The 20,177-nt window shown below is 43.8% G+C and overlaps 1 protein-coding gene across 4 annotated transcripts in view; it reads right to left on the bottom strand.

Annotated features, from left to right (window-relative positions):
* The window catches only part of ATP2B4 (ATPase, Ca++ transporting, plasma membrane 4), an 80,052-nt gene that overhangs the window by 17,148 nt on the left and 42,727 nt on the right, over positions 1 to 20,177 (bottom strand). For all 4 annotated transcript variants that reach the window (XM_006887889.1, XM_006887890.1, XM_006887891.1 and 1 more), the window contains 3 exons: positions 19,394 to 19,500; positions 1,730 to 1,921; positions 764 to 977 (listed from right to left, as the gene is read on the bottom strand). In XM_006887889.1, the coding sequence (XP_006887951.1) occupies positions 764 to 977; positions 1,730 to 1,921; positions 19,394 to 19,500 (513 nt within the window). The remainder of the gene's footprint in view (positions 1 to 763; positions 978 to 1,729; positions 1,922 to 19,393; positions 19,501 to 20,177) is intronic.

Genomic DNA, 20,177 nt, shown 5'->3' with positions numbered 1-20,177 from the left:
AGGGTTTTTGCTCACAGTCAGATTTAACCTCTTTGACTTTATAAGTTTGCCCCATTGACTTTTGCATTCTCGCAGTGCATCTTGGGGGTGAGATTCTGAGCCCTAGAGTCAGGGAGACATAGGTTTAAGTCTTTGCACCACTCTGTGAACTGTGCTTCAGTTTTTCACATGACTTAAAAACTTTCCCCGACTTAGTTGTCAAGTGCTGCTGTAGCAGAACTACCAGAAGTGGGAGGCTTTCACACACAGAAATGTATTCCCTTCATATGTCAGGGTGCTCGAAGTCTGCATTCAGGTGCTGGCTCTGGGGCAGTCTCTGTCTCTCTGTTGGCTCTGGAGGAAGGTCCTGGTCTCTGTTGATGTCCTGGGGTAATCTTCCTGTGGTGTAGTATCTCTACATTTCCATCTCTAATAGCTTCTCAATGCTTTATCTACTCTTTTTCTCTCTCAAAGGCTTAAAACACACTCTACATAAACAGGCTTCTTAACGTAACAAAGAAAACCCATTACAAGTAGGAATCATAACCTCAGGTACAGGGTTAGGATTTACAACACATGTCTGGGGACACACAATTCAATACCATGCACGTGAGATTCCCAAGTTTACGTGACACAGCACAATGCAGAATGCGCTCCATGAGAAAGCTGCTGCTATCCTAGTGTCGCACTCCACTTATTCCCAGGCGCCTTTTTCCTTGGAGCCTCCATCCTTTGTCCCGTCTCCTCCCACCTCACTAAGCACAACCCTGTATCTGAGGCTTACCGGCAAAGACAAGGAGGAAGATGACAGTGAGCTGATACACTCCGTGTCCCAAGATATTCTTCATCATAGTACGTGAGATCAAGGGCTTGTTTCGACCATAGGGGCGGCGCTTCAGCAGAGAATCGGTTGGGGGCTCTGTGGCCAGGGCCAGGGAGGCAAAGGTGTCCATGATGAGATTAACCCACAACATCTGCACGGCTTTCAGTGGAGAATCCTGGTGGGAAGAAGACCCAGCCCTTTTAGCTTCCCTCAGAAGCCGCCCCCTCTCACCCTCAGCTCCATCTTTACTCCTAGAAGCTAACTATCCCCTAGCTTCTCTACTGGTCACCTAGACTTTGAATCTGGCTCTGCTTCTTATTAGCAAGAGACCCTGAGAAAGTTACTTCAGCTTTTTGAGCCTCAAATTTCTCACTCATATGATAGGTATAGTAATGCCTACCTTGTGAGTTTGTTTTTGAAGACTAAACATATTTGTTGTTTGTTGTTATGTGTCATCGAGTCATCTGCGACTCATAGCGATATGTACAACATCCCTAAACCCTGCCCTATCCTGTGCCAATTGCACTGCCTCTGACACACCCATCCCGATTACCCCAGTCACCGAATCAATCCACCTCATAGAGGGTTTCCCCTCCTGTACTGTCCCTCCACCCTCCCAAGCATGATGTCCTTCTCCAAGGACTGGTCCCTCCTTGCAACATGCCCAAAGTATGTCAGATGAAGCTTCAGAATCTTACATTCTCATTACAGTTGATGGTACCAAAATGCTACGGAAATAGTGGATAAATGATCATCACTCTCCATTAATAGATGGAGACAGTGATCCTACTAGAGCTAAATCCTGCTACAATACCATTGGGGAAACCCTTTTTCCTCGCTCCTCAGTAGCGCACTATACCCTGTAGGCCGTGTTCTTCAGCCCTTGCCTCATCCCTTCCATCTCAGGCCACCCCTCAGTTATTTCACCTGAGTGATACAGGCTCCGGTGAAGGCCACGATCACGGCCACGACATTGACAGTGAGCTGGAACTGAAGGAACTTGGAGATGCTATCATAGACGTTCCGACCCCACATCACTGCCTTCACGATGCTGGTGAAGTTGTCATCTGTCAGAATGATATCTGATGCCTCCTTTGCGACATCCGTGCCTGCAATGCCCTGAGGTAAGAAAGAAAAGGAAGGAAAATAGTGAGGAAGTCAGGCAGAGTATAGAAAAAACCATAGTATTACAATGGTTAAGCTCAGAGTGGTGAATCAAAAGATTGGTGCATCACACTGACCCAGAGACTCCGCAGGAGAAAGACTTGTGATCTGCGTGTGCTGTAAAAGTCACAGCCTAGGAAACTCTATGAGACATTTCTGTCTGTCACTTGGGGTCACAAGAAGTTGAAAATAGACTCAATAGCACTGAACAACCTCTAGAGCAGTAACATAAATCCAGACACCATTTCCAGTCCTCTAAGGAGCTTCAAGGGAACCCTGCTGGTCTAGTGGTAAGAAGCTGTGCTGCAATCACAAAGGCACACAGTTCATATCCACCAACTGCTTGTTGGGAGAAGGTATGGCAATTTCCTCCCACGTGCTTTACTGCCTCTGAAAACCTGGTGGAGGGTCAGCTACGAGTTGATTCCAACTCACTGGCACACAACAAGAAGAAGCTTCAAGGAGACCTCATGGCATAATGGTTAAGAGCTTGGCTGCTAACTGAGAGGCTGACAGTTCAAATCCACCAGCTGCTCCTCAGGAGAAAAGATCTGATGATCTGCCCCCATAAAGAGAACAGCCTTCTAGGTCTGCTCTGTCCTATAAGGTGGTTCTGAGTTGGACTCTGCTTGGTGGCACAACACAACAAGGCTTTGGAACCTGGCAGGGACACTAGAGGGCACACTATCCATGAAAAAGACTCAAGACTCACATGACTACATTTTGAGTTCTCTTCTTTCCTGAACAAAATGATGAAAAATGTCTGAGTGTCATTGAGGACACAGGAATGAGGCTACTCCCTTCCTCTGAAGCCAGACTGGGAATTACAGTCATCTTTGAGTGCCTATCCTTTCTTCCATCTTTAGAAACAATGAAAAGGTTTCCAACTCCTATACAGTCTACTTCTAAATTGTTAAATGTCCTTTTTCCACTGTCAGTACCTCATTTAAGCACTTGTCTCCCCTAATCTCTAAGTCACCTTGGACTTTGTTCTATGAGGAGTCCTCTGGCAGCATAGTTCAGATGAGATGTCCTCTTCTAGATCAAAAGCCTGTCGCTGGGGAACCACGAAGGCTCTGAGCCGACATCAGTGGTTAGAAGCTGTGCTTTAGGTGCAATGAAGCTTTTAGTCCAACAGCCAATGCCCTTATAAGTGAATCTTGGTTTATTATCCAGCCTGCTCTTATATAATCTTTCTGTTCAGATCTTACTGGTTTATTCACAACACTCTGAATCTCTCAGTCAATTCTACAGGATGACATCATCTTCCTAAACCTGGGACAGCTTCTCTCCTCAGTTATTTAAACCCTATCTATCTTTAAGGTTTTAATCTTTTGCCCTAGTGATTAGAAAGTGAGGCTACTGGGCCAACAGTGGGTGATTTTAATCTGTAGCCCTCGGGCCTGGTTTTAATTGTTTTTGGTCAAACATTCTTTTAAGTGGTATAGCACTGGTGTGTCCACTTGCCATACAGAGGTAACTCGTGGTTGCTGTGAAGCTGAACACTGTGACCCTGATGTGTCAAATGCAATAATGGTTACCTGTGGTGGACAGTGGTGGAGTTCCCCAAATAAAATAAGCTTGGAAGCAGGAGTGGCATCCACTTCCAAAATAGCTTGCCTCCGGAAACCATATGAACTTAGAGAAATGATGAAAGTGTTCAGGCCTTTAGTTCAAACGGTCGCTATGACTCGCCTACGAGTTGACGGCACTTAACGATAACAACCATCACCTGGAAGGTCTCATTTAATTAAGCCCTACTTGTTTTGCATAGCCACCCTAACAGCTCCAGTCCATATTTCTATTCAACATCTTCTGTAAATCAACAGAGTTAATTTATTCTTTAATTTAGCTTGCTGTTGATGTTCATTGGTGTTGAGTCAGAACCGACCCATACCAGAGCCTCCACTGGTTTTCAGAGGCAGTAAATCGCACGGGAGGAGATTGTCCATCTTCATTCCTCAGAGCAAGTGGTAGATTCAAACCACAGACCTTTGGTTGGCAGCACTGCTTGTTCTAGTAGATTTTACTAGTCAATTATTTGTTCTCTTTTATCCAGTAATATTATTTTTCTACCCAGAATGCAACAAATATGTGTTAGATGAAGCAAACGAGCCAGCTACCACTGAGTTGATTCAACGAACCCCATAGGTGTCAGCATAGAACTGTGCTCCACAGGAAGCAAAATGGCTAGGTTTTTTCAAGTAGGTCACCCAACATTTATTCCTAGGCGTTACTGAGAGGATTAGAACCACCAATTTTTCAGTTAACAGTCAAACTCATTTCTTTGACACCACCCAGGGACTCTATGTTAGGTAGTGGTTTTTATGTACTGTTGACTTGGAACCAACTCATAGCTGACCCTCCAGCAGGTTTTCAGAGGAAGGAAACCGTACAAGAGATTGCCCACCTTTCTCCTGCAGAGCAGCTGGTGGACAATAATCAAGGGCTTTTGGGTTGGCAGTGCAAACAACTCCTTACCACTATGCCACCAGTAGATTATACAGTTTGGTTTACCCCTCAAAATGTTCCCTAATGGGGGAGAGGGATGGGCAGGGAGAAAAGTGCAACAATGAATGAATGAAAATAATAATTAAAAAAAGAGTTCCCTAATGAGCCAGCACAATGCTGTAGTAGGCACTGCAAAAAAAAGTAATGAGGACTGTCTATGTACTACCATGGAATAAACTCAGGAAGTGATACGGTTGAGGCAGCGGGGTGTAAAAAGAGCAAGGGCCCTGTAGGGATGGCCATATCTGACCTGTAACAACTTCACAAAGGGGAACTGTCCCTGTCAATAGCATGAACAAGACAAAACCAATTCCCATGAGATCAGGCATGTTCCCCCCACCCCCCACCATGCTCCCGGTCTCTTTCTACTCATCTCAGCACCAACCTTATGGCTTTACTGAGTCCAAACTCTAATGTGATAGTTCACAGACCACACAGAACCATGTTAGGGAAGTCAAAAGGTTATAGTAAAGGTTAGCAGTAGAACATGGTCAGTACAGCATCTGAAATGTGCTCTCATGCACCTCAGTCTTAAACCTCATGCCTCATGCCTTAGTGTAAAATGGTGCAACCCCTGTGGAAAGCGCTTTCTCAAAAAGTTGCAAATAGAGATACCATTTGACCCAGCAATTCCACTACTGGGAATATACCCTGAAGAGACCATAGCTGACATCCAAGCAGATATATGCACTCCCATGTTTATTGCAGCTTTGTTCACAATAGCAAGGAGTTGGAAACAACCTAAGTGCCCATCAACAAACGAATGGCTAGAGAAGCTGTGGTATATTTGCACAATGGAATACTATGCTGCATTTAAAAACAAGGAACTCATGAAATATTATTCAAAATGGTTGACTCTGGAGAACATTATGTTGAGTGAAATATCCCAGTCACAAAAGAACAAATATTACATGATGCCACTGTTGTAGAATGGGACTAACCTCAGGGTTGGGGAGAGACTGAGTAAGATGTGTTCAATAATGTATACTGCACTGAAACAGAGGAGGGAGAAAACTGTGTAAAAGAGATATGTGACTAGGTATTTCTGTCATCACAGGAGTCTAGAGCGAGGGCTACATGGTGGAGGGGACCTGGGGGAGGGTTTGTAAAACAATGAAAGAATCTTTTCTTTTACTTTTCCATAATTTTGGACTCATGTACTTATAACTTGTTAGTTAAATTTGTGTCTTCTAGGTTGCAACACCCTCCCCCCCCTGATACATCTTCAGGGATATGAACATGTACAGCCAAGCACAATCAATAAGAGTGCATCTAAATTCCAAAATCAATCTCCATAATAGTCTATGTGTTTCCTACTGCCAAAGGGGCCCTTTAGAGTAGTGAGAGAAGATCTTCACCCTGAAACCCACAGCGTCCCTTTTCAGCAGGAAGTAGCTAAGAGAATATGCCATCCCCTTTTCCTTATGACTCAGGGTGAAGTCTCTCTCAGGGAGGAGTGATAGGGAATGGCAAAGGACACACTGACAAAGGAGATTAATCAGAACTGACTTTGACAAGCACTGTGGCAATTGGACAATTAAAACACACATTCGGATGGCGGGGGAAGAAGAACAAACTGGGGAGGAGGGTAGAAAAAATGGTGCAGTAATGAAGGAATGAAAACCCAAAATCCCTGTAAATGTTCATTAAAACTAATAAAATTTAATAAAATAAAATTTAAAAAACCCCTCATGCCTTTAGGCAAGTGTTACAAAATTCTTAGTCCTGCCAATGTTGGCTGTCCAGCCCTTCTCCTCCCAGTTGTACAATAAACCTGGACCAAGGCTCTTAGCTTAGCTCTGGTTCTGCCTGTGGAAGGCAACAGTGCCAAGGTCTGTTGTCTCATGTCAGGTCTCTGGTTCTGTGCTGTAGCTGCTACGGCTGTTGTCCTGGTCCTGGAGGACAAGTTGCTTTTTTTTTTTTTTTTTTTTTTCTCGCTTTTCTTTGCTAATGGTGAGGTTTCTTCTTTTTGCTGCTGGATCCACTCAATTTAATGGCAAGATTAACTAACCCCCTTGTGGCTTGGTAAGAAAGCCAATCCCTGTGGATAGGCTAACATGCCCTATTTTTATATTTCTGCCCATTCACGCATCAACATAAAGCAATGGCTAGGAAAGCCACTTAACTTCACACAGGGATCGAAGCTAGATTTCTACAAATGAATCTGCTTTATATATTAACTTTAGAACCATTTAAATGTTTTATGCAAATTTAAAAAAATCATTTACAAAGCAATTAACATTGAAGGCAACATTATTACATAGCACAAAATGGTACTTTTATCTATATCCTGTTGATGTCATGACCACACAAAGAAGAAATGTTTTAAATGACCTCAAAACAGTATAATTTGATGATGGAGTGTTAATAGGATTTATTTACAGGGTAAAAAGAATGACAAGGAAAACACCTTTAACTATTTTTAGTAGAATAAATGCATCAGGATCCATGGTAGTTAAATGCCTGGCTGCTAATTGAAAGGTTGTGGTTGGACCCCACCAGGTGCTCGAAAGAAGAAAGATGTATCATCTGCTTCTCTAAGATTACAGCCTTGGGAATCCAAGTGCCAGTTTTATTTTGTTTTCTAGGATCACTATGAGTCAGCATTGACTCAGCAGCACAGAACAACGAAATACATAATCTTGTGTGAAAAACAATGCATTTGAACTTTGTAAATGAATCAGTATAAAAAATACATGATTAACAATATTAATATTTTAATTTCTCTCCTACTACATATATTTTAAGATAAGGCTAATGTCATTCTGTGTGAGGCATACAGATATAAATCAGAGATACTACATAGAAGTTCTATAGGTCTAAATTTGAATCATAAACTTTTGAATGAATTCATAAAGAAATGGGGGGGGGGAAAGATTTATTTCTTAGAAATTTTCTGCAGAGGCCTAGACCTACTCTAGCAAAGATTCCTTTAAGTCTCAGGTTCTGTTCTTCAAGGATGACTTCTCAATAAAATAAGGCAAGACTCCTTTGAGAAATGGCAAGTCCCAAACCCAGAAAAAGAAATACATACAACACTTCTTGAGGAATTTGGAGATTTGTAAATGAACCAGTAAGTTCTGAACATAAAGGTTCTATAAAAGCAGATGGGAAAATGAATCAGTATTCACTCACTGAGGACACTGCCCACCAGACTAGAAAAGTTACCATTCTTAAAGCACAGATTTTTAGGCAAGGACATAGAAGCTTATATCTAAGAGACCAATAGAGCTATCAAAAGACTCAGCATCTTTTTGGCTGTCAGTAGAACACGCTACAGACTACACGACCAGAGCTCCAGGGCTAAGAAATCTTGAAAAGGCTCCCACCAGCAGCAGGAGATGGGTCAATATGAGCATTAATAAGAATAATAAGTGCAATGGATTGAAACCCATCAAATACACTTAAACTCATGAGCTCATAAAGAAATTTTAGAAAAGAAAGATCAACAACTCAATAATCCATCTTGGAGGATCCTAAGAAGACAACTCATTATTTTGAAAAGTGGTAGATAAAATATTTAGGCTTTAACTTGTCTTTTATGTAGGAGTTGAATCTAAGAATAACCACATCGTTGATGAGGACACCCTTTTTTCCCCTAGAAGTATTGTAGTTAATAAACATGGTGCTAACCCAGAGGGGGTATCTCTCTGGCAATGTGAATCCACCAGTTGCTCCTTGGGAGAAAGATGGAGAATCTCCTCTGTGCAATTTACAGCCTCCTAAAGAACCAAACCACTTGCCAGCAGTCAAGAAATAAGAAGACACATTACACTAAAAAAATTACCGAGGAGGACTAAGTTGTGTCTGGGTCTGCCATGACCTTGCTCCACCTGAAAGCTGGACAGTGAATAAGGATGATAGAAAAAGAATTGGTGCCTTTGAGTTGTGGTGTTGGCGAAGGGCACTGGATGGCCAAGAGAACAGACAGATGTGTCTTGGAGAGGGTGCAGCCAGAGTGCTCTTTGGAGGAAAGTAAGATGAGGTTTCACCTCACATACTTTGGGTATGCTGCTGGAGGGGTTGTTCCTTGGAGAGGGACATGATGCTGAGAAGGGTGGAGAGACTGTGAAGGAGAGGAAGACCCTCAACTAGGTGGATTTACATGGTGGCTGCTGCAATGGGCTCTTGTGTGCCATGAAGTGTGAGGATGGCGCAGGACAGGACAGGGTTCAGATCTGTTGTTCATAGGGTCACTATGAGCCATACTCAACTAGACGGCACCTAACAACAACGACGACGACGATGACAAAGACCCACTAGAGAGTAACCTGTGCATTGGTCCTGACTCAATGGCAATGAGGTTCTTTTCAGTTGAATAAGATAAGTGATCTGCAATCTAAACACTTCTAGAAGGAACTACTGTGGTGCTGTTGGGTTTTGGCTCACAGGTTTCTTGGCTAGACTTTTTATGGGTACAGACTTTCAAATCTTTCTTTTGTGGAGCCTCTGGGTAGGCTTGACCCACCAACCTTTCCATTAGCAGCTCAATGGTTAACCAGCACACCAGAAAGAAAGGAGTAGAGTTTGATTACTACTAGGGCTAACTGGTAGTTTAGAGGAAATGTTGCTGTTATGCGCTGTTGAGTCAGAAAGGTGTAGCCGACCTTTCAGTGGGTTTTCAGAGGCAGCATATCATACGGGAGGACACCATCCACCTTTCTCTCACGGAGCAGCTGGTGGGCTTGGGCTGCTTGCCATTGGGTTGGCAGCATAGCTCCTCACCATTAGGTCACCAGAGCTCCTTTATAGGAAATACAAGAAAACATACGTACATTAAAGGGCCTCATGGGGATGGAGCAAGCAAAATTCACACTGTGATACTCTGTAAGCCAAACAGCCTGATTTCTTCAAAACTAAATTGTAAGAGTTGGGGGAAAGATGGAAAGGGATTGTGCAAGGAAAGAGTTAACGTAGCAGGCCTGGGACTGTAATCCTCAGGGAGGTCTGCTTGCAAGCTTGGCTCTGACTGGCGTCTGGGAACTTGGCTTTCACAGTGTTCTCAGTCAACAGAACAGTCAAGTGATAAGAGTAGTTCACTGAGCCTAGACTGTCATTCATATGCAACACTTGCTTCTTTCTAGGAGTCTGGAATTTTAATACGTGTTAGGCCAAGTGCTCTTTGGAGGCAAATATGACAAAGCTTCACCTCACATACTTGGGGCATGTTGTTAGATGAGGGTATTCCTTGGAGAGGAATATCATGCTTGGAAAGGTGGAGGGTCGGCAAAGGAGAGGAAGACCCTCAACGAGATGGACTGACACAGTGACTGTACAAATGTGTGTCAGAGATTGGGAGGATGGCACAGGATAGGACAGGGTTGTTTATAGGGTCACTATAGTTGTAATCAACTCGATGACACCTAACAACAACAAGGCAGAGGTTGTCTATGTGACCAGCTCCAATAAAAATCCTTGGGCTCTTAGTCTTTCATGGGACTTCTGTGGTCAAAAAGATTGTAAAACTGTTGCTGCATTTTTATTGCTGGAATGTTCGGTGTGATCCCTTATTATGCCTGTGACTTCTGCTCTTATAAGCCAAGTGTGTATACTTACTTCATTATTGTAATGATTTAGCCATGAGTATAAGTGTATAAGGAGTTGGTAAGCCCTCAGGAGTATCTGACTGTGGGTGTGGTTTTGGGAACCCATAAGTGGTGTCAGTGGTGAGATTAACTAGAACGATCCCAACTCACTGAAACATGTTTTTTATTTTCTTTGTTAATTTTTTTTTTTGCGATAGAGCAGAGAGCATAAAACAGGGGGTCAGCAGTTCTCGACTTAAGACCTCAAGCCATGCTTCTCTGAGTATTTATTTAGAATCATAATAAAAGTAAAATCACAAGGAAGTACAAAACAAAGGATAATGGTGAAGTCTTTTACAGATAAGGCCAAGTTCCTCTTTATGCTAATCTCAAGAGGGAGGGGTGTTAATTTTTTTTTTAACTCACTGAAATATGTTGTTATGTGTCATCAAGTTGGAACCAACTCGTAGGTGACCCTCCAGTGAGTTTTTAGAGGCTGTAAATAGCACAGAAGGAGACTGTCCACCTTTCTCTTGTGGAGCAGTGGGTGGACTGGAACCACATGTCCTCAGGCAGTATAACACCTTACCACTCAGTAGAATGTTATTTGGAAAAAAGCAATAGAAAGACATGGGGAGGATGAGGTCCCGGTACTTAGATGGCTATGAAATTACCCTCAGTGGCACAAAAGCTGGGCTGCTGTCAGTGCAAGAGGTCAGGCTACCCATGAAATTTGAAAACAATAGAGCCAGCCTCAGGAGAGCTTACTGCTGGTTGTTTACCCCCTCCCCCCCCCAAGTTAGCTGAAGTGAGGAAAAAAATAGCAGACCAAGTGACACCATTGGTTTAGCTGTCATTCAGGTGGGAGGGGAAAGGACCTCTTGGAGAAGCAGAAAAGATTAAATCCTTTTCCAGGGCAAGAGGGACCGTTCTTGGAAAAAGACCTTATTCTGGACTAGATGGCAGGTCAGAGAAAGACCCCAACAAGACAGAGTGACAGAGTGACTGTAACGATGGCTCCAACATATCAGAGATGCTGAATGAGGATGGGGCAGGGTAGGGCAAGGGTCAGATCTGTTGTTTGTAAGGTCTGTGTGAGTCATAATTGAATCAATCAATGGCACCTAAAAACAAGGTAAGAGTTCTGGTGGCCTATTAGTAAGAAGCTGCGCTGCAATCCTGAAAGCGTGACGTTTGAGGCCACCAGCTGCTTTGAAGGAGAAGGATGGACAATTTCCTCCCGTGTGATTAATTACCTCTGAAAATCTGTGAGGGTCAGTTAGGAGTTGGTTCTGATTCTATGGTACACAACAACAAGAAGAAAACAAGACTGGATTAACAGGAGGGGGCATATGAGCAATCCATACTGCAGACCCTCTATCTTCTCCACCTGTCCCTCTACCTGCATTAACACTTGCAAACTGAATTGACAGTAAAGGGTTTGAGCCAACTTGTAATGAGAAGATAAATTAAAAAAAGGATAATAATAATAAAACTCCAGCTTTCCCTATTGCAACTAAACATATGATAAAAATAGATGTAGAGTGTTGGTGTTTATTATTTTATAAATGTTAGTGAATCACCACAATCGGGGGAAGTTGCAAGGAGAAGTGGTAATGGGAACAACTTCCTTGCTCTTTGCTGCTGGTGGGCAGAGTAGAATTGAAATTCTTTGGGTACTGGAAACAAGAGTCCCACAATTGATGAGTATGACTATGATTTTTGCCTCTGGAGGGAAAAAGGCGAGTGGGGCAGAGGGGAGACAATATGAAGACAGAGGCCATCTCTGGATGCAGATACACTTTTGGAGTTTTCAAAAGTAGTTTGCTTGGAGGGGAAGGGGGGAAGTAGTCTGTTCCCGAGAGACTGATTTATTTCCATCCTGCTATGCATAATTCTCAGTAGGCCAATTTGGATGCTTGTGTTGATGAGAAGCTCTAGTGGCACAGTAGTTGATGCATTCAGCTGCTAGCCAAAAGGTTGGCTGTTCAAATCCACTATCAGCTCCTCAGGAGAAACAACACAGTCTGCTTCTGAGAAGATTTACAGCCTCAGAAGCTTTATGGGAAATTCCACTCAGCCTGACAGAGCCACTCAGAGTAGGACTTGACTAGCAGTGTATGTCGTAATGTGGATTCCAAATCATAGCAGTCCAACTGGACACTTCAGAATTGTCTGATAGGGTTTTCAGGAGTGGTAAGGAATTGTACTGCCAACTCGAAGGCATGTGGTTCCAATCCACTGGCTGCTCTAAGAAAGATGGGCAATCTCTTCCCATGAAATTTACAATCTCTGAAATCCTACTGGAGGGTTAGCTATGAGACAATTCCAACTTAATGGCACATAGTAACAACATGGAGTTTTCAAGGCTGCAATCTCTATGGAGTCACATGTAGGGTTGCTAATTGAAAGGTCAAGAGTTTGACTCCACCAGCCATTCCCCGGGCTAAAGAGGCAAAGTCTGCTCCCACTAAGGTTTACAGCCTTGGGCACCCATGGAGGGCTGCCACGAGTCAGAACTGACTCAATAGTAATGGGTTTCACTGAGAACCTGACATCTTTCTCCCCAGAGTGACTGGTGGTTCAAATCTCTGATATTTCAGGTTGCTGTTTGGTGCTGGTGAGTATGACTCATAATGACCCTGGGAAAAAGAGATCAGAACCCTGCCCCGTCCCGTGCCGTCCTCATCATATCCGACATACCCGAGCCCACTGCTGCATTCATTGCGCTAATCCATCTCCTTGAGGGTCTTCCTCTCTTTTGCTGACCCTCCATCTTTCCTAGCATGCTGCCCAGCTCCAAGGAATAGCCTCTCCTAGCAACAAGCCCAAAGTATGTAAAACAAAGCTTTTCCATCTTTGCTTCCAAGGAGTAACCTGGCTGCACCTTCTCCAAGATATAGATTTTTTGTTCTTTTGGCATTCCATGGGATATTCAGTACTCTTTTCCAACACCACAGCGCAAAGGCTTCAATTCTTCCATCTGTCATCCTTATTCATTATCCAGCTCTCAGAAGCATAGTAAGGGACTGAAATGACCATGGTCTAAATCAGGAGTTCCTAATCTTCAAATTGACATCATTCCTCCTCAGTAATTTGGAGAAGTCCCTGACAGCAGACTTCCCATTGTAACACGCTTCATCTCCTGACTGCTGGTACCAAGAATGTTGATTGTGGATCCAAGTATGGTGAACTCATAGACAACCTTAATCTTTTCTCCATCTATCATGATGTTGCTCATTGGTTCAGAGCTGAGGATTTCTGTCTTCCTGATGTTGAGATGTAATGCATATTGAAGGCTGTAGTCTTTGATCTTCTGCAGCAAGTGTTTTTAAGTCCTCCTCACTTCCAGCAAGCAAGGTTGTGTCATCCGCTTAAACCGTGAGCATGAGGGCTCTTCAATTTGAACTTTATGGATCAATAGAGGCTTGGAAAAAAATTATGCTTCTTACCTGACCGGTGTGGGTTCCTGTAGCATCTTAGCTTTGCAGTAGCTGAAAAAAATGTAGCTGATTTTTAAAAATTCTGAATTCACAGGTCTCAATTGCCTGCATCTAGTCCTGGGTAGTGCATGGGGTCAACAAGCCCCATTGCTAATCAAAAGGTTGGACGTTTGAGTCCACTCAAACCTGGAAACCTACTTCTGAAAACTGAGCTGTTGAAAACCTGACGGAGCACAGTTCTTCTCTGACACTCGTGGGGCCACCATGAGTGACACTGTCAGTCAGTTAAGCCAGTGGCAGCCTTCTTCAATTGCCAGGTTCAGACTCCAAGCTCAAACTCAGTATTATTTAGCTGTGTGAGGCCCATGCTGGTTGTGCTGAACTGAAAGCAGGCTCAATTGACAGAACTCTCAGAAAGTGGGACTGCTGCAGGCATCCCCTTGGGGCCCCTAAACTTTGCAAACATTGTGAGTGCTGCCAGCAGACCATCTGAGTCACCTTCTAATGCCCACGGGAGAAGGTCTGCTCTCTGATGGGAACATCTGAAATGGAGCTGCTGCCTGGATCTGCTTTTCTGGTACGGAGGCTGACTGCATCCCCAACTTGTCATCTGGGCCAAAAGCTGCAAAGTGGAGGACGTCACAGGAAGTGAGACCCCTCTGCCCACTCCTGACAGATCAGCCTCTTGACTTTTCTGGGAATATGTTACTGTTGTTGATCTTTTCTTCTTTTTTTTTTTTTTTGTTTGGTTTGGTCTTTTTTTGTGTTGTTGATCTTGGGGTTCAGCTTTCCAAATGAACTGCAGTTTACTGATGGTCTGATTCTATGGTCTTTAACTTTCTCTTGCTACACAGGCATTAGTGAGGCAGTTTAATTATTAAATGCAGCCGTGCTCAGAGAAAAAAGAAGCCCTGGTGGCACTGTGGCTATGGCATTTGGCTGCTAACAGAAAGGTCAGTGGTTTGAGACCACTAGTCACTCTGCAGAAGATGTGACATTTTGCTTACACTAAAATTCATAATCTTAGAAAGCCTATGGAGAAGTTCTACTCTGCCCGAGGGTCCCTGTGATTAGGAGCGGACTCAATGACAGTGAGGGGGTGGTTACCCAGAAACTGATCGATCATTTTGGCTGCTCATTGGATACATGATCAGGGCAAAATATGTAGGGGGAGGTTTTTATAAAGAAACTCATTTAGAAACTTCTGAGCAATCAAGATGTTATTTTCATTAATTCCTAAACCTGATGTGCTAAGTCATATAAAAATTTTCTGTGAAAGTGTTTCATGTTCCTCTCAAAACTAACCTGTCTGGATGAAGGACATGTGTGAGAATGAAAAAGGACTGGGGGAAAGTTTAAGCTGTGAGTACAGAATGAGACACCCTGACTATGTAACAAAAGAGAAAACCAAATCAAAGCCAGAATCTGGGCGGGGCTGGGGAGGGACGGGGAGAGGGAGAGGGGCGCTAGTGAGTTGTTTCTCAGAGTTGCTCCTGAAGCCCTACCTCTTCTTGTGGGGATGCTTGGATGGGGCCTCAGAGCAGAGTCTGCCCTCACGAATGACTAGGAGACCACAGTGGCCCAGCTCCCACACTGCCACCAAAAGCGACCTCCCATGTCACCCAGGCTCATGAGCAGCTGCCACAGAGGGGTTAAACAGTATAGAACTGTCTTTGGATTATTGTTGTTGTTCGGTACCAGCGAGGTGAGTACGACTCATAGCGACCTTATGCACAACTGAGCTGAACCCTGTCCTGTCCTGTGCCATCCTCATTACCTCTGACACCCTTGAGTCCATTGCTACAGTCACTGTGTCAATCCACCTCATTGAAGGTCTTCTTACTCTCTTTCACCCACTCTGCACCTTTCCAAGTGTGATGTCCTTTGCCAAGGAACAGCCCCTCCTAACACGTCCAACGTATGTGAGATGAAGCTTTGCCATCCTTGCCTCTCAGGAGCACTGGCTGTATATCCTCTAAGACAAATACATCTGTTCTTTTGGCCGTCCATTGGATTCAGTACTCTTCTCCAGCACCACAGCTCAAAGGCATCAATTCTTCTTCTCATTCTTAATCACTACCCAGCTCTCAGATGCACAACAAGTGACTGAAAAGACCATGGCTTGAATCAGGTGCACTTGTCTTCAAACTGACATCACTGATCTTCCAATGTTGTTGTGACTGTGTACCAGCGAGTGGGAACCAACCCCTAGCTGACCTCCAGTGGATTTTCAGAGGCTGAAATCACATGGGAGGAGTCTGCCCACGCTCCTTTCGTGGAACAGCTGACAGATCTGAACTACGTGCCTTTCAGGATTACAGCGCAGATTCTTACCACAAGGTCACCAGAGTCTCCTCTAAAAGCATGGACAGTGAACTGAACTATTTGGTCTGAGAGCCCGAGGGGGAGATGCCTCTAGTGGGAGGCATGTTGAAGGGCCCTGTTAACCAGTGTTGTATGCTGTTAATTTTCAGCTCACAGCAGACTCATAAAACATAACAGAATGGCCCTACAGCATTTCTGAGGCCTCAGACTGAACAGCAGCGCATTGCCATGTCTCTCTCTTACAGAGCAGCTGGTGAGTTTGAACTGCTGACTGGAGTTATAGGTTAGCTGTAGGGTTCACTGACCGCCACATTACCAGGGATCCTACTGACTCCATTGCTATTGGGTTGGTTTGGACTCATAGTAACCCTATGTAACAAAATAGAAGTAGCCCACTAAGGTTTCCCCCAGGCTGTAATCTTTCTGGCACAGATAGCTGGGTTTTCCCCCGTTAGTCACTGGCTGGGTTTAAACTATCAACTTCTTGATTAGTTGCTGGGCACTTAACTCTTGCATCACTAGAGCACCTTTGTTAATTAGCTTTTCCTAACAAATGTATGTCCTGCTTGGCCTGCACTAATAAACGCAAACTCTTCACTGAGGAACAGACTGCAGGAAAGGATGCCTGCCCTCTGGCCTCGCACTTGTGTGTGCCTGATTACCATGGCATTGCCTCAGCAGCCCTGTGGACCTTCCAGGTCAGCTTCAGTTCACCAGCCAGAGTCCTACTGGGTCTCACATCAATGCCTCTGGCCAGGCCAAAACCTTAAAACTAAAGAAGAAGGGCTGTGGAAGACGAGGAATGTGGAGGAGTAACAGCTAAAGGGGAAAGACCTCTCTGTGGTGAAGAAAATGCTCTGAAGTTGACTGTCATGATGGTCAGACATATCTGGGACTATAGTAAAAACTATTAAAAAAGAAACATTAAACATTAATGTTTATACAATACACAAAGCAACACCAAAACCAAAACCAAGCTAGCATTCTTAAGTAGGGAGTCTCCTGGCTTTCTAGGAGAGACCTTTATGATTAATGGGACTTGTTATTGATTGTTGTTGATTGCCATCGATTTGAGCACAACTCATAGTGACCCTATGAACAAAAGACCTGAAGCCTTTCTATAACTATCATCCTTTCTCAAAGATCATAGAGTTTCCAGAGACATATTGTTTAGGAAGTAGATGTCACTCCTGCTTCCAAAATGGGACTTGTTAGAAATGGCCCAATCCAGGGTCCCTGGAAGATGAAACTGAGGTCAATACCACAGGATGGTCGAGCCAGCTGCCTAGGGTCCTAGAGAATGATTCTGCTCTGAAGAAGAACTATGTAGAGAAGAGTTAACATACTAAGACTCTGTAGCCCCAGAGTGGCCTCCTTGCAAGGTCGCCCTGTCTGGCATGTGGGAACTGGGCTTTTGGAATGTTCCCAGCCAATAGTCAACTGATAAGAGTGATTCACTGAGCCTAGACTATTTATACCAACATTATGGCTTGTGCAGAACTTTCTTCCTGGGAGTCTGGAATTTGGGAACTAGACAGGGTACCTACCTATGCAACCAGCTTCAATAAAAATCTTGGGCTCTGAATTTGCAATGAGCGTATTTAGACAGCAATGTCACAGACATGTTGCTGCAGTTTTGTTGCTGGGGGAAGATTGTGCTATGGGTAATCTCTCCTGGAGAAAGAGCATGAAAAACCCGCGGACATCCCTCCAGACTCCACCTTTTTTTTTCCTCTTACGTTCTAGACGTGTCTTTTTCTTTCATCATCTAGCTGTAATAAACCTTAATGGTGAGGACAATGAGATCCTGAGTTCCATGAACTCTTCTAGTGAATCTCCGAACTTTGGGGTGGTCTTAAGGATCCTTGAAAGTAGGAACCTATAAAACCAGCAGTCCTCAAATTAAGCATGCTGGAGAATCATGGAAGACCTGTTAAAACACAAATTTCTGGGCCCCACTCTGGACTTCCTGTTTCAGTAGATTGGGGCGAGGGCCCAAGAATCTGCATTTGTACAGGTTTCTAGGTACTGCTTAGTACTGGTATGGGGAACATATTTTGAGAACCATTGCTATAGATGAAGAGATTGAAAAGAGAGCTTTATCAATGAATTGCAATATATGAACCTTACTTGGATCCTGAGTTAGATAAATCAACTATAAAAACCATACATATGAGGCCATTGGGGAAAATGAAACACTGAGCTCTGGCGGCCTAGTGGTTAAGTAGTTGAACTGCCAATCTAAAGGTAAATGGTTCAAATCCACCAGCTGCTCCAAGAGAGAAAGAAGGGTAGTCTCTTCCTATGGAATTTACAGCAGTGAGCGTCTAGTGGAAGGTCAGCTACGAGCTGCTTCTGATTTGATGGCAATGAGTTGAGACATCTGATGATAGTAAGGAATTATCAATTTTGTTACAAGATAAAGTTATTATGATTTTCTTAAAATATGCTTATTTCTTAAAGATACAGATTGATTTTTTTAAAGATAAAAACCAAAGATAGATTTATTAGAATAGGTACATCTCCAAAGGAAATGACCTTCCTCCCAAGAAAGGAGGTAATGGAGGAGGCCCAGATTGAAATTTTTATGGATGACATGTCAGTGATATCTTAAATTTGTTTTAAAACAAGTCAGTTCATGAGAGGGTAAGTAGGTGGAGATAAGATTGGTCATATGTTGATGACTACTGAATCTTTTCCCACCACTTAAACATCACCCACAGCTCAATGTGTATGGAAGATTTATACAATTTTTAAACTTCCCTGAATAGCAGAATCAAAATCTACTGAAGGAAAAAATAAATCTCCAGTGACCTGATCTGACCTGTCTGAAGGGTGTTGCATTGCTAACTCAGTGGACTTATCTCTCTGCTTGCTTGAGTCTACCAGCAACTCTGCAGAAGAACTACGGGTAATCTCCTCCCATGCAATTTATAGTCAGTTTTCACTCAAAGACAATGAAACCCTTGCTCCAGCTGTACCTACTTTAGCAACTCCTATGGCTGAACTGGAGATTTGACGTAAGATGAGACCTTGGTGGAGGTGGAGGGAAGCCAATATTGGCAGGACTGAGAATTTTGTTGGACAATTATGGGGAGAGGAGGAGAAGCCAATATTGCAAGACTGAACTTGGGACCCACTGGCCCGAAGGCATGAGACTTGAGGCTGAGGTGCCTGCATGCATATTTCAGGAGTTGTCTTACCTATATACTGTTATTAATCTAGATTATAACCTTAACTTCCCTGTGTGGTCTATGAACTATTACATCAAATTTTGGATCCAGCAAAACAGTAGACTGGTGTTTAGATGAGTAGAAAGAGGTACAGAAGCATGGGGGACCTGTCTGACCTCATGGGAATTGGTTTTGTGTTACTGATGTTGTAGATGGGGACAGTTCCCCTTTGTAAAGTTTGTAAAAATCAGATATGGCCATGTCCACATGGCCTTTGCTCTTTTTACAGATGTCCCTCTCATTGCATAGTGTTATTGATAAGGTAAGTAGGAGAGATTAGAGAAAAAGGTACAGGATGGGACATGAAGGTTCAGGAAGCAGAAGTCTGCCTGTTTTCCGATGGAGAAGGCAGGTTACATTAAAGAGAAAGAGACACTGCAAGTAGCTTACCATGGCAAAACCAACATCTGCTTTCTTCAGAGCTGGCCCGTCATTAGTGCCGTCACCAGTGACAGCCACAACTTGCCGCTGATCCCCAACAGTGCTGTCAATGATGCCTGGGAAGGAGACAGACAGCACAGTGAGCACAAAGGTGCTGGCTGGGAGACACAGACAGACCCTCCGCAGTGAGCCCACAGATGGTGTCCGGGAAACACGCAACCATACGTACACCACACTGAGCCCACAGATAGTATCTAGGAAACACACATTCATACACACATTGAGCCCACAGGTACCGTCCAGGAAACACATATCCATCCATACACCACAGTGAGCCCACAGACACTTTCTGGGAAACACACATTCATACACACATTGAGCCCACAGGTACTGTCCAGGAAACATGCATAAATCCATACACCACAGTGAGCCCACATGTACTATCTAGAGACACAAACACGTCACAGTAAGCCCACATGTATCATCTGAGGCCACTTGGCAAGCACTAGGCTCCCCGCCAAATCCTCCCTCCTTGGTTCTGGGCACTCCCGCCTCCTCATTTGACTTTCTTTCCTTCTTCCCTATACAGGACTCAAACAGAGAGAAGGTACATTTTCTCACTCGGCAGCATTTTGGAATGAGACTGTTTGTCCTTGTCAGATACTCTGCAGGGTGCCGCCAGCAGCTATTATGTACAGAAAAAGCACTACAAAGATTTCAAAATAGAGACCAGTAGTTCCAACTCTACCACTTCCATTTACCAGTTGGGCAACTAATTTCTTCTTTGAGTCTC

The sequence above is a fragment of the Elephantulus edwardii genome, unplaced genomic scaffold, assembly GCF_000299155.1.
Source record: "Elephantulus edwardii isolate Elephantulus edwardi_28Jun2011 unplaced genomic scaffold, EleEdw1.0 scaffold00063, whole genome shotgun sequence".
Classification (NCBI taxonomy): Eukaryota; Metazoa; Chordata; class Mammalia; order Macroscelidea; family Macroscelididae; genus Elephantulus; species Elephantulus edwardii.
The sequence above is the reverse complement of the archived record's forward strand: the minus strand, read 5'-3'. Positions and strand labels throughout refer to the sequence as shown.